Genomic DNA, 12,626 nt, shown 5'->3' on the forward strand with positions numbered 1-12,626 from the left:
ACAAACTAACATGCTTTCCAATAGCATAGAGCAGACATCACTAAACCCCCTGCCTGAGAAAACTACTCTTATGAACATCAGTCAATGCCCTGGGCTCTGCTTTGTGCCCTCGGGACTGCCAAGGAGTGTAAAGCTGTCTGTCTCTGGGCCCCATGGCCCCAGAAGCCTGCATTCGGAGTTTCTGTTTTGTGTAGTTTTACTGCCTCTTGGCTGTCAGGGTGTCTGCTTGTCCCTTGTTCCTCCCTCCTAATCTGTTGTGCCCAGAAAAGAGCGAATCAAACTAAAATTGGAATGAATAAATTTAGGAGAAACTCAGAAAATTTCCCCTTCTTTTTTGTTTGCCCTTTAGGGCCACACCCAAGGCACATGGAGGTTCCCAGGCTTGGGCTCAAATCAGAACTGCAGCTGCTGGTCTACACAGGCCAGATCTGAGGCGTCATGGACACTAGTTGGGTTTGTTACCGCTGAGCCACAACAGGAACTACCAGAAAATTTCTAATTAAATGGATTTTTTTTTTGACATTTTTTTCACATCACCTGACTTTCAGTGATGTTTTGGACAGTTGGAATCTAGGAAAATAAATTGTTTTCATGGTTAGCAATCCAGCAATATGGTATGCTGGGGGAAAAAAAAACTAATCTGAGTTATCTAGCTTTGGTACTAACTAGCAGTGTTCATTCTTTCAGTTATTTATTCAACAAATAATTATTAAATGACAATTAGGCACTTGTTTTAGCTACTGAGGGCCTAGCAGTGAATGAAAGAGCCTGGGGCTTCAATTCTTGTGCTGGAGACAGAAATAAAGACGCAAACAAGCAGAGAGTGCTAAGTGCTCTCAACAGAGTGAATCAGGTCAAGTGGCAGGGAATGACCCCGGCCATGGGGAGGCTGGAAGTGCTCTCAGAGGAGGCGGTGTTTGGGTAAAAAAACTGGAACACTAGAAAAGGCCAGGCTGGCGGAGATGGGGAAAGGGCATTCCAGGCAGCAGGAACCCCAAGTGTGAGACCCCTGAGGCAGGCAGCTGGAGCAGGGCAAGCATGGGGGAGGATGGAAGGCAGAGCCAGAGAAGCAGGAAGGAGCCAGGCCACATGGTTCGCATTTTACTCTAAAACCTGCTGGATGGCGAAGGAGAGACACCATCTGATATGGTCTTAAATGGGGCTGTTAGGTCTGCTGGATTGGATGCACAAAGGATGGAGGAAAGAGAGGCGTTCAGGTTGACCTCTAGGTTTAGGGCCACGGAGAGGGCTAGGAGGGGGCCGTTTTCAACCAGTCCGGAATGCTGGAGACACCAAGTACACAGTTGTTGCTCAAGGGAGAGGTTAGAGCTGGCGATGTTATTTAAGCCTTGGAATCAGATGAGATGATCTAGGAAGAGAATGTACACAGATAAGGGCCCAGGAATGAGCTTGGAGCCAAGCCTGCAGGGCGAGGCTGGGGGAGGAGGAACAGGGAAGGAGAGCCAGCCTCAGAGGAGGAACCAGGAGAGGGGGAGAGAGGGGAAAACAGAAACCTAAGAACAGAATGTCTGCAGGGAGTGCCACACGTGCCCAAGGCTGCTCAGGGGACGGGTAAGACGAGGCAAAGAAGTCAGGCCCCCGATTCACAAGACGGCGGTCACAGGCCACCTCGACAAGTTTGGGTGCAGGTGTGCAGACAATTTGATGTCCACGGGACTCCTTCCTCCATAAAATGTGGGTATCCGAAGAGACGATGTTCGAAGTCCTGTCCCCTACCTCATCATACCACATGCTTGTTAAGTGGAGAACAGCTTGAAAAAATGGATACAATAATCAGTGATAAGAAAAACATTTTAAGAGGGAGTTCCCATCATGGCTCAGTGGTTAAGAATCCGACTAGGAACCATGAGGTTGCGCGTTCAATCCCTAGCCTTGCTCAGTGGGTTAGGGATCCGGCGTTGCCGTGAGCTGTGGTGTAGGTCGCAGACGCGGCTCGGATCTGGTGTTGCTGTGACTGTGGTGTAGGCTGGCAACTATAGCTCCGATTTGACCCCTAGCCTGGGAACCTCCGTATGCCTTGGGAGCGGCCCTAGAAATGGCAAAAAGCCAAAAAAAAAAAAAAAGAAAAAAAAAAGAAAAGAAAGAAAAAAAGAAAAAATTATAAGAAAAGAAGCTATGATATTTGGGAGTTTATTAGTCACACAAGTGTGGTCATTAGTACTCTTTTACATAAAAACTATTAAAGTTATTTATGCAAAGTTTTAAATAAGCCAAAGAAACAATTAGAACAGCTGGTGGCCAGAATCTTCTTCGCAGACTCAAATGATATAAACCATATTATCATTTGGGCTTCTTGATTAGTGCCTTGGGAAGGCCCTTAAAAATCATATTTAGGCACAACGCCGCCTGGCTGCCTCTCAGGCCGCGTCCTTATTCGTTCTCGCACTCTTTCACCCGCTGTCCCGAATTTTCACCCAAGGTTATTGAGTCCTGCAAGATAACACAAATCTTTGTTTTGCCAATAGTGCTCTATATATTTCCCTATTGACTGTTCTTTGGAAGCGACAGAGGCTCAGACTGTCATGCTATTTGTGAGCTTTTTTCTTGGTTGAGATTAGCCTGGCACCAGCATGGAGATAGGTTCCAAGGTGACCCGCCGTCCAGCCTACAATCAGGGGATGCTGACATTCTGGGCAGACAGTCCTCATCCTTGCCTGTGTCCCAAGCTGCCAGGAGGGCTGCCTAACTCACCTTTGTGTACACTGGTCTGAAGAACTCCAAGCAATTTGCCAGCAGCCTTTCACCTGGGCTCATGGGTAGACATATGATTTCCCTCCTCCCGCTGAAACCCTGAAATGAGGTGTGAGTTGTTCAAGGTTGATAGTTAGTCTAAACAAGAGCAGGGATGGGATCTAAGCTTCCTGGCTCCAGGTGTCTTCACTTCCTTCCAGGCACTGATAGCATACGTGAGCAAGGCCATGACTTACAAAATGAGGGAATAAGCTCACAAAAGAAGGGTGAAGGGTGAGGCAAGGTGAGTAGCATTGGCCAAGGTCCTACCACACCTGGCACCCGTGTTCTCCAATCTCGAGTACCTCAGGCTCACCTGGAGACTTGTTACAGACGGAGAGCCCAGGGTACACCTGAGGCTTAGGGACTTCTAAGTCCTAGAGGGGCATCCACGAGTGATTCTAATGCACCCTGACTCAGTACCATCATCCTAAGCGACTCATAAATTCCTTGGAGTTCATCTTCTGTGTGTTGGGAGGACAGCAGTTGGGAGAGGCTTAGATTCTAAGGTCAGGGGAAAATAAATTACCCTTGGCAAATCCTTTTAAAACACTCGTACAGTATAAATGTTTTTGCGAGGGAATAAAAACCTACATAGTAGCACGTAGTATAAGGTGTAATGCTTTCAGGAACGTAAGACATGAGGAATGCATATTTTAAATGACTACTATGTAAACTTATGCAAGAAAAGCAGACCTAGAAGTTGCATTTGAGTAAGTTGAGAACTCACATTATATGGTTCTGTGACACCAGAACACCATGATATGTCTATTATTATCTCTGTTCTGCGGACGGGGAGGTGGGAGCTCAGTGGAATTAAGAGACTTGCTCAAAGTAACCAGCTTGTAAGCACTGGAACTAGGATTCAGATCTAGCTCTGTGTGCTTCTGAAACCTGCGATCTTTTCATTTTTATGGCATTGCCACAGGCCATTTCATTTTGCAGCATGCCCCTGAAGGGTAAAGTGCAGAAATGCTCCAGAAGGTCCTGGGCTACTGCTATTTCCAACACTCAGTTAAGCTTATATACTATAAACTAGGCGAGATTAAAAAAAAATTAGATTAGTGGCATATCCCGCTGCCGAGTTGGGGACCCAAAATGGCTAACAAGACTCCAGGCAGCGATAAGAAGAGGAGATAGAGTGCGTTACGAATGACATGTCCAACCTGGGCCTTTTTGATCGTGGGTTAACTATCTTTCATAGCTTCCTTCCTAATGCAGTTCCCTTTACCTTTTCATTTTCAAAAAGAAAGTCAGTTTTTCAGGAGAAGCAGACTTACCCAAATAGTGTGCCACCAAATCTCCGTCTCCAAGAGGCTTCCCTACTCCACCCCCCCCCCCCCCGACTTCTGAAAGACCCCGGACCTGTAGGAGGAAGGGGGGTGGTCAGAGGTGACAAGGAGTACCTCAGAACCCTGGGACAGGTTAGCTATTACTAGGGGCCAAAACTGTGCTAAACACTTTGCATGTATTATCTCATTTAATCCCTACAAGTCCGTTTCGGGGCTGCTGTTTTATCTCTAGTCTACAAATTGGAAAACGAGTCTTCGAGTTTGGTGCTTTGCCCAAAGGGACTCGTTAATCTCTGTCCCAGGATTGATGTGAGGGCTTACCATGCGCCAGGCACTGTTCTAGGCATTGTATAGGTAGGTATTAACTCCTTTAATCCTCAAAACAAGCCTATGAAATAGGTGCCGTAATGATGCCATTTTACAGATGTGAAAGTGTTAAATAACTCTAACTCATCAAGGAGTTAAAGAACTCACTCAACTCAAACGGAGTTAGTGGTGAGCCCAGGAAAGCAATTCAGGACAGTCCCTGGTCTCAGCCTTTAGCCTGCATCGCAAACACCTGGAGGCCTGAAGTTTTTCCGACCCGCTGGGCCCCAGCCCTAGAGTTTCTGATTCCGGAGGTTTCGGGGCAGTACCTGTGAATTTCCATTTTGCAAGTTCCCAGGTGAAGCTGTTACTTAACTACTAGTCTGGGAAGCGTGCTTTGAAAACCACTGCTCTAGAGGCAGCCTGCTTAATCCCTGAGCAACAAATCCTGTTGGCCACCAAAGTGCGTGTGCGTGTGTAACTATGTCCTCTTGAGAACCATTTGCAAAAAAAATAGTTGAAATAATTCCTAGAATTTTTCCCTATGGAGATTTTTTTCCCCCATAAGCCTTGTACTAGTCAGATCAAACCAGGCCACAAATGTGTCCATTGACCAAGACCCTACAATGGTTGTGTCCTCCACCGAATCCCAGAGTGGGGGCGGCCACGTGCGCGGGGACACAGCGGCTAGGTCCCAGTTTCTCAGAATCCCTCTTAGGTCCCGGCGCAAGGACAGCAAAATGACCTGACCACGGAGGCAGCCCCACTCCAAAAGGCCCAGCACCTCGCCGGTGGCCGTGGGCTCCTCCAGGCTTATTTACATTTTCCCGGCCTCCCTCGGTCCTTTACGGAACAAGCTCACACTTTACATCTACCCCCAGGAGCTGAGTCAGATTCGGCAAAGTTCTTCTCCAAGCGCCAGGGGACCGGCAGGGAGAGGGGGAAGGTCTCTCCGAGGCCCAGAGGCAGCCGGGCGGGTGGGAGGCGGAGGCGCCCCTCGCCGCGTCTCGGGGGCCCCCCGGGGGCGGCGGGCGGGGGCGAGGGGGCGGGGGCGCGCGGCGCGGGCGGCGGCCGCGGCCATCTTGCGCGCGAGGCGCACCTCGCAGGTCGGGAGGGCGGGGCCGTCAGGGGCGCGGCCCCGGGACCCCGCCCCGCCAGGGACTCTCGGGAGCGCGGCCGCGGGCGCACTGCACGGCGCACAGGCGGCGGGAGCGCAGCGGTCCTCTGCAGGAGCCGCGGGTGAGCGGGGCGTGCGGCCGGGGGTTGGCGGGCGGGCGGTTCGCCCTCCCCGGGAGGGGTCAGTGGCTGGAACTCCACGCAGGTGTGGCGGCCGCGTCCGGGGAGGGGCGGCCGGCGCGCGAGCCCCGGGCTGGTGGTCCGCGACGGGAGCCATGCCCGCCCGGCCACCAGCCGGGCTCGGCGTCCTGGGCTCTCGAACGGGCAGGGTCCTGAGCGCGCGCTTCCTCTGCGGCCCAGATACCCAGCAGGTGAAGCTTCACCTGCCCGCGTGGCCGCCCCGGCTGCTCCGCGACCTTCCTCTTTACACTTTGCCCCTTCGGGTCCCTCTCCCAAAGTGCCCGCGGAGCCCGGGCTGCGCCGCTTGCCGGCCCGGGCGGCCCTCGCCGTTCCCGGGCGGGGACAGTTTTTAAAAAATGTTTCTCAAGGCTTGACGGTTGCGGTTTCAGCCCTGGAGCAAACGGTTGCTTCACGAAGTGAAACTTGCTGTCTGTCTCCTGGGCTCCCCGCTGGCTTCCTGGAGGCCGGGAGGAGTCCCTCGGCCGCCCCCCGCCCCGGCTCTCTCGCCGCGGGTTCCTGCGGCCCCTCCCCGCCGCACCCCCCGCCCTCCCCTCCCCCCAGTCGCCCCCCCCCGCCCTCCCCTCCCCCCAGTCGCCCCCCCCGCCCTCCCCTCCCCCCAGTCGCCCCCTCCCCCCAGTCGCCCCCTCCCCTCTCCCCCCCTCTTCCCCCCCTCCCCTCCTTTCCCCCCCTCCTCTCTCCCCCCTCCCCTCTCCTCCTCCCCTCCCCCCCGTCGCCCCCCGCCCTCCCCCTCCGCGCAAGTCCCGCCCGCCCGGCCCGTGGTAATTGCAGGTTGGGCGGTGACTCATCCCGGCGCCCGCCCGGCCGGTTCTTAAGCAGCAGCGCGGGGCGGGCGCCGAGTCCCGGGCGCGGCGGCGGGAGCAGGAGGCGGGCGGCTCTGCTCTAAAGGGGGTTTCCTCTGCCTGCAGGTCGGGAGAACCGTTTCAGCTGCTGCTGGAGATTGTGTTTCCAGGGATTGCGGAAAACCCATCAGGAACCGAAAATGCCGAAACCAGTACGTAACCCAGTTTCTGGGCTGGGTCGGATGCTTCGGGCTTTATTTTCAAGTAGAATTAGCCGGGCGAGGTTTGGGGGCAGTTTTTTGTAGAATAGGGTTCTTTGCTAAACGGATGAGAAGGCGGGGGTGGGGAGTTGTGTCCTCTCTTTTCATGTGTTGGTCCTTTGTGAAATGCTTGGCGAAAACAAGATTATGATCCGTTTCTCCACCGTCTTTTTGTTTGCGACACCCCGACCCGTAAAAATTGGAATCCCCTTTGCGGCTTTGTTTAAAAACAGCATTCTAATGCAACTTGGAAGTTTCTTGAAAACTTGTCTAAATCCCAGGGAGAGTCAGGTGGCTTCCGACGGAGCGCGCCAATTCCGAGTCCCTTCAAGTGTCTGGAAACAGATGCACCGGCTCTTTGGCGCTTTGAAGGGCATCTGGCAGAGAAGACGCGGTCTTTCTGGGGGCAGCTTCGTTCCAGTCCATTTTACGACCGGCCCGTGAAGCTGTGCTCTGTTAACTCGGGAATTTGCTGGTGGCAGCAGGATTCCTATCTCTGAAAGAGGTTTAGTAATGAACTTGAATTGCAGATGGAGTTAGGCAGCCCTGGAGTTCCTTTGATAAGGAGGCTGCTGGCCTCTCCAGTCCTGCACTCCTGGCCCACATCATAAACATCAGCTGACTGGGGTGCTGCTCCCCTCACCGCTGTCCCCTTGAATCTGATTACCTTGCCTTCTCGGGTAGATGGCTGGCAGGCTGGGGTTTTATGGCTTCTGTTTAAGTTATGGGAATAAAACAGGTTTTCTTCATAACCAGCATTTCTTAGAAAGTTATATTCTACCAGCTTTAACACAGGTGAATTGGTGACTCGATGTTGGGGAGAAAGTTTTTGAGTTTTGAATCATGGAGAGAATATCTGGATTCATTGAAAATGGCAGTAAAAGGTACCTATGGAATTTATTTCCAGTCCCACAAACAGGTTGGTTCTGTAGTCAGTGCTTATTGTGTTTTTCTGTCATTAAGTTTTAGACTGAAAAGGAGTTCTCTATTAATCGAGTCTTAATTACTGTTAGGTTAAGTAAATTACTGCAGTAACATGCCAGAAGATTCAGAAACCAGTAGGGTTTTTGCCTAAGTTACATCACCAAGATGATTCATTTATGATGCAGAAAAATTTTTTCCTACACAGGATTCTTCTTTTCCGAACAAATTTGCAGGCAGCCCAAAGGACATAATTCCAATTCCAGTGACATAAAATAGATCTAAACACAAGGCCTTGCTCGGGGCACAGCCCTGGGCGGTGTTCTGCAGAGCCGTGGTCAGAGATTACCTTTCCTGGTGTGGTGTGGTTTTCTTTATTTCACTGGAAGAAAAGATGCAAAGTTCAGCTTTTAAAATACCGCTCAGAAAAGAGTCAGTAAACCTATTTCCTGTCACTACTTTTTTATTTCTGTGATTTCTTGTATTCTCTCACTAATTTTTTTTGGTAGTACAATTTACATAACACACAGCTTCCCATCTTAATTATTCTCAAGTGTACGGTTCAGTTGTGTGTACGTTCCAGTTGTATGTCCATCACCACCCCCGCCTCCCGAACCTTTTCATCTCCCCAGACTGCACCTCAAAAGCTGACTTCCCATTTCCCCCTCCCTCCAGCTCCTGGCCACCACCCCTCCACTTGGTGTCTCCTGTCTCCTCCAGGTCCCTCCTGTACCTAAGATCACTCGTATGTGTCCTTTTGTGACTGGTTCCTTTCGCTTAGCACGGTGTCCTCCTGGTTGATCCATGTTGTACTCTGTGTCAGAATGTCCTTTTTTAAGGGTCTTTTTATTTCTTAGGGCAGGCATGTTTTCATTTGGCTTTAATGGTCTTTCACGATGGATCAGAAACTTAGAAAATACTCTCCTGCCGAAGCAAAGACAGCTGTTGAACTGCTAAGGAAGGGCAGTAGCCATCCTTCCCTTGTGACATTCTGGTATGTTAAGGTCCCAACAACCAGAGTGAGGTTTTGAAAGATACTTTATGTAACATTTACAGTTGATTTCCAAGTGGTAATGGGAGGTCGTCTTTTCTGTAAGCCACAGCTGTTTACCATGGAAATTTCCACCTGGTGGGGGAGGGCTTGAAGAGTTTGCCTCAAAAAAATGAATAGACTTAAGTCTTTCTCCTCTTGAACCGAATGAGGGCCACCCCGCAGCAGAGAGGAGCCTTTACCAGCGGAGGCGCGAGAACTTCCAGGGCTGTTGGAGAGAGTCTCGTTCTTGGGATGGTGGTTTGCTCCCTCTGGAGATGTTGATGCTGAAGCATCACCAACGAGCTCTGGGCCTGTGTCCTTTGAGCAAAGCGTTATTGATTGCTGCCTTTCAAGCCGAAACTGAGTTTTGTTAGGTGGTTTCCTGTGATGTTCAATGCCCGACTGAGGCACAGGCAGGGTTTGGGCCGCCTCCTGGTTGCTTGAGTTCTGCAGGCAACGGATTTCCGACGGGCATGTCTAGACTGAGTCAGGACAACTCTATTCGCAAAGCAGTTTAAATGAAATAATATTCATTTGCTGCTTTTTCTCTTAACACTGCTTCTCTGAGCACCACTTGGTAAAAAGATTGCGTGTCTGTGCAGTGAGCCTCTGTTCCCAGCTGCAGGCACAGGTGCAGGGAACGACACAGACCAGACGGGTGCGACAGACCTTGTCCTGCAGGAGCTTACAGCCTGGGCCCCAAGCCCAGACACAGGCAAAAGCTGGAATAGGAGCCGGAAACTCGCTGAGAGCCGTCCAAGAGGGAACGAGCCTTCGGTATAAAACGTGCTGCAGCTGAGAGGAAAAGCACCTGCTTGCGGAGATGGGCGGACTCGCTGCGAGTCCTGCTCGAGGCCCCGCCAAATGCTCCCGCGCTGGGGTCCACCGTCTGGTTTTGCTTTTCCTACAGCTGCTTTGGGCTCCACCCCTGTCTGACCGGGAGACGCCCACGGACGATGGCACCCCACCCTCTGCGAGGCTGGCCTGGCGGGTCCCCCTCTTCTGGGGAGGGCCGTGGGGTTTGTGCCCCGGCCTCAGCGCTTGTGCGCGGGTTCAGCCGAGGGTGACCGTGGGCTCCTTCCCGGCCCTCGCTCCTCACAGTGACAGAAAGGAGAGACGGCTGCAGGCAAGCTTGGGGTGAAAGGTGTGCTCACGGCCAAGGTCTCTCACGCTTTTCATGGAAGTTCCCTGGTGTGCAGCGGGTTAAGGGTCTGGTGGTGTCACTGCAGCGCTGGGTCACTGCTGTGGCGTGGGTTCAATCCCTGGTCATGCCGTGGATGTGGCCCAAAATTTGTTTAAAAGCTTTATTCTGAGAAGTTTGGTCTGAACAGCCTTTAAGTCACTGCCTGAGGCTGCCAAGATGGGCAGACACAGAAATAGCTGCTGTCACTCTGGATTTATGGTCTGGTGATAGGGACAGTCTTAGAGGAACGCAGCCCCAAGGGGCTCTGGGCCACGGGATGAATGGCGGAGACACATCAGGCAGTGGAAGGGCTTGGCCTGGCCGAGGCCTGGCGGTGGCAGAGAATGCGGGATGGAGGGGTAGGGCTCCAGGGCAAGGCCCGGGTGGGAGGGGGGAAACAGAGCCCAGATTTGGGCATTTGAGAGCAGGAGTGAACACTGAAGGGTTTTGGCTGCAAGAAGGTGACCTGGTCAGATGTGCCTTTGAAAGGTCACTGCCACTGTAAAATTCAGGTCAATAGGAGGCAGGAGTGGCGGTGTAGACTGTGGGAGTAAGTCACCGTTGCTGAGAGGTGGCCTCGCCTGGCCCAGGGCGGCAGTGGGGTGCAGGTGGATGGAAGTGGATGTCTTTGGGAGGTGAACTTGGTAGGACTTGATGATGGAGTGAGTGCGTGTGCAACTGCTTCTGGTGTCCAGCTGCTGTAACTAGATGCATGGGGGTGCCTTTCTCCGAGATAAGGAGCCTGGAAAAGGACCAGTGTGGGAGGGAAGGTTGAGAGTGGGCTTTGTAGATGTAGTAGATAAATTTGTGACTGATTGATGAGCAAACCCTTTACCTGCTTTCGTCATTATCACTGCTGCCCCCTGTCAGAATTTGCACAAATACCAGACTTATTAGAATATAGTGGTTTGTTGTATTTTTTTTCTTTTGTCTGCGCCCTCAGCATGCAGAAATTCCTGGACCAGGGACCGAACCTGTGCCACAGCAGTGCCAGCGCCAGATCCTTATCTGCTGAGCTAGCAGGGAACTCCTAAACTATAGTGTTTTAAAATCCACACAAGCTGAGTGTGACCCAGCAGCTTTCTTGTGTTTCTCCTGAGTGTATATACGCACTGCACACACACATAGCTAAAACCTAGCATCAGTGTGGTACTGTGTTCTCAGAGTTGGGTGTGCGTGATCATCGGAGACGAAGGATCTCTGGTCCCTCCGCCACTGCTGAACCCCCACCTGTGGGGCCCGCGGGACTGGGTGCCTGTGCTGTTCCTTAGTTCCCCAGACTGTCCTGGTGCACCCCAGAGTTTGGGAGCTGATGATTTCACAGGAAAAGGGCAGTTTTTATATGGTCCTTTCTTCTGCTCCCCAGCCGTGCTGTGAGGCCCTCTGGGTGGGGTTGTTACTGGGTGGTTGTGAGCGGGGAAGCCCAGGGCCAAGGCCCCCTGGAGGATCACAGCCCAGCTCCTGCGCCATTGCTGGAATTTGGAACAGGCCGGGTGGGAAAAAGGAGATGGCTGGATGGGGCTCAGGCTCCAGAAGGACAAGGCCAGCTAAGACACTCCTTTGAACTTCTCTCTGCAGGGAGTCCAGTGGCAGAGCTTAATTTGGCAGTGACCTACAAGCATTCAAATTTTGGCTTCTTTTATTTTTAAAGGGGAAAAGGGGCCAGTATTCCCTATTAAATGGCAAAGAAAGAGATTCCATTCTTTTCTTTTTTCTTGTATCTTTCTACACTGGCCTCTCTTTACTTAATCATCTTAACATTGTGATTTGTAACAAAATTTTGATTAATTTTATTATTATTTACAGTTTGGGAAGGGAAAACAATACCACTATTAATGAATTAAAATAGTTCTTTAATTTTTTTTTTTCCTGCTTTTTAGGGTCCCACCAGCAGCATGTGGAGGTTCCCAGGCTAGGAGTCGAATCAGAGCTACAGCTGCCACCCTATGCCTCAGCAATGGAGGATCTTACACCGCAGCTCGCGGCCACAACAAGATCCTTAACCCACTGAGTGAGGCCAGGGATCAAACCTGCATCCTCACGTTTCCCAGTTGGGTTTGTTAACCACTGAGCCACAAAGGGAACTCTCCTTAATTTTTTTTTTTTTTTAGTCTTTGTGAATCTGACAGTTTGGAGATTTTTGGAATGATTCAGTATGCCTCTTTTTTAGAGTATTTAGACATTTCAGCTCTAATCTGAAGCAGCAAAATTTAGTCTTTTTTCAAAATCCGTGAATGCATTTTGAATTGTCCCTTTTATTTCTTTTCAGTAGTAGCTATGCTTGGGATTCTCCAACTATTTCAAGTAGTTTTTCATTTAAACTCTGTGTGCCTGCCCCTGCTAATTAAATGTGGAATCTGTGGAAGAGACTGGAGGATTGCATTATCGTCCTTCTAACGTAGTTACTTTCATGGCTTAAAGAATAAGGTCTTATTCCAGACTTCTGTAAATAGTGTTTGTTTGTTTGTTTGTTTAAGAAAGAAAACTCATTGTGCTATAATGCTAGAGACATGACTAAAATAAAATGCTTGGCTATATAATTACTGTACATAATTTTTCCAAATAAAAATGCAAAGAGCCATTAGAAGAATAGTGTTTTTTTGTTGTTGTTGTTTTTTTTTTTTTGTCTTTTTGCTATTTCTTTGGGCCGCTCCCTTGGCATATGGAGGTTCCCAGGCTAGGGGTCTAATCGGAGCTGTAGCCACCGGCCTACGCCAGAGCCACAGCAACGCAGGATCCACAGGATCCGAGCCGCATCTGCAACCTACACCACAGCTCACGGCA

General features: G+C 50.9%; 1 protein-coding gene and 1 long non-coding RNA gene across 3 annotated transcripts in view; one reads left to right on the forward strand and one right to left on the reverse strand.

The window, feature by feature from the left end:
* Window positions 1–2,137: 2,137 nt before the first annotated feature.
* LOC146405909 (uncharacterized) lies at window positions 2,138–5,466 on the reverse strand. The gene is made up of 2 exons (XR_014843985.1): window positions 2,713–5,466; window positions 2,138–2,451 (listed from the first exon to the last, which is right to left on the reverse strand). It is a non-coding gene; the product is annotated as an uncharacterized LOC146405909 (long non-coding RNA).
* Window positions 5,467–5,507: 41 nt separating this feature from the next.
* The window catches only part of EZR (ezrin), a 49,423-nt gene continuing 42,304 nt past the window's right edge, over window positions 5,508–12,626 (forward strand). For both annotated transcript variants that reach the window (XM_085022578.1, XM_013992459.3), the window contains exons 1-2: window positions 5,508–5,588; window positions 6,572–6,657. Coding sequence is in view for 1 of the 2 variants with exons in the window: in XM_013992459.3 (XP_013847913.2) it covers window positions 6,646–6,657 (12 nt within the window). In the remaining variant the exon portion in view is untranslated. The remainder of the gene's footprint in view (window positions 5,589–6,571; window positions 6,658–12,626) is intronic.

Source organism: Sus scrofa, chromosome 1 (genome assembly GCF_054392235.1).
Source record: "Sus scrofa isolate SSC_HxYL_T2T_F1_AM1 chromosome 1, Sscrofa_HxYL_maternal_Yorkshire_Landrace_v2.0, whole genome shotgun sequence".
Lineage (NCBI taxonomy): Eukaryota > Metazoa > Chordata > Mammalia > Artiodactyla > Suidae > Sus > Sus scrofa.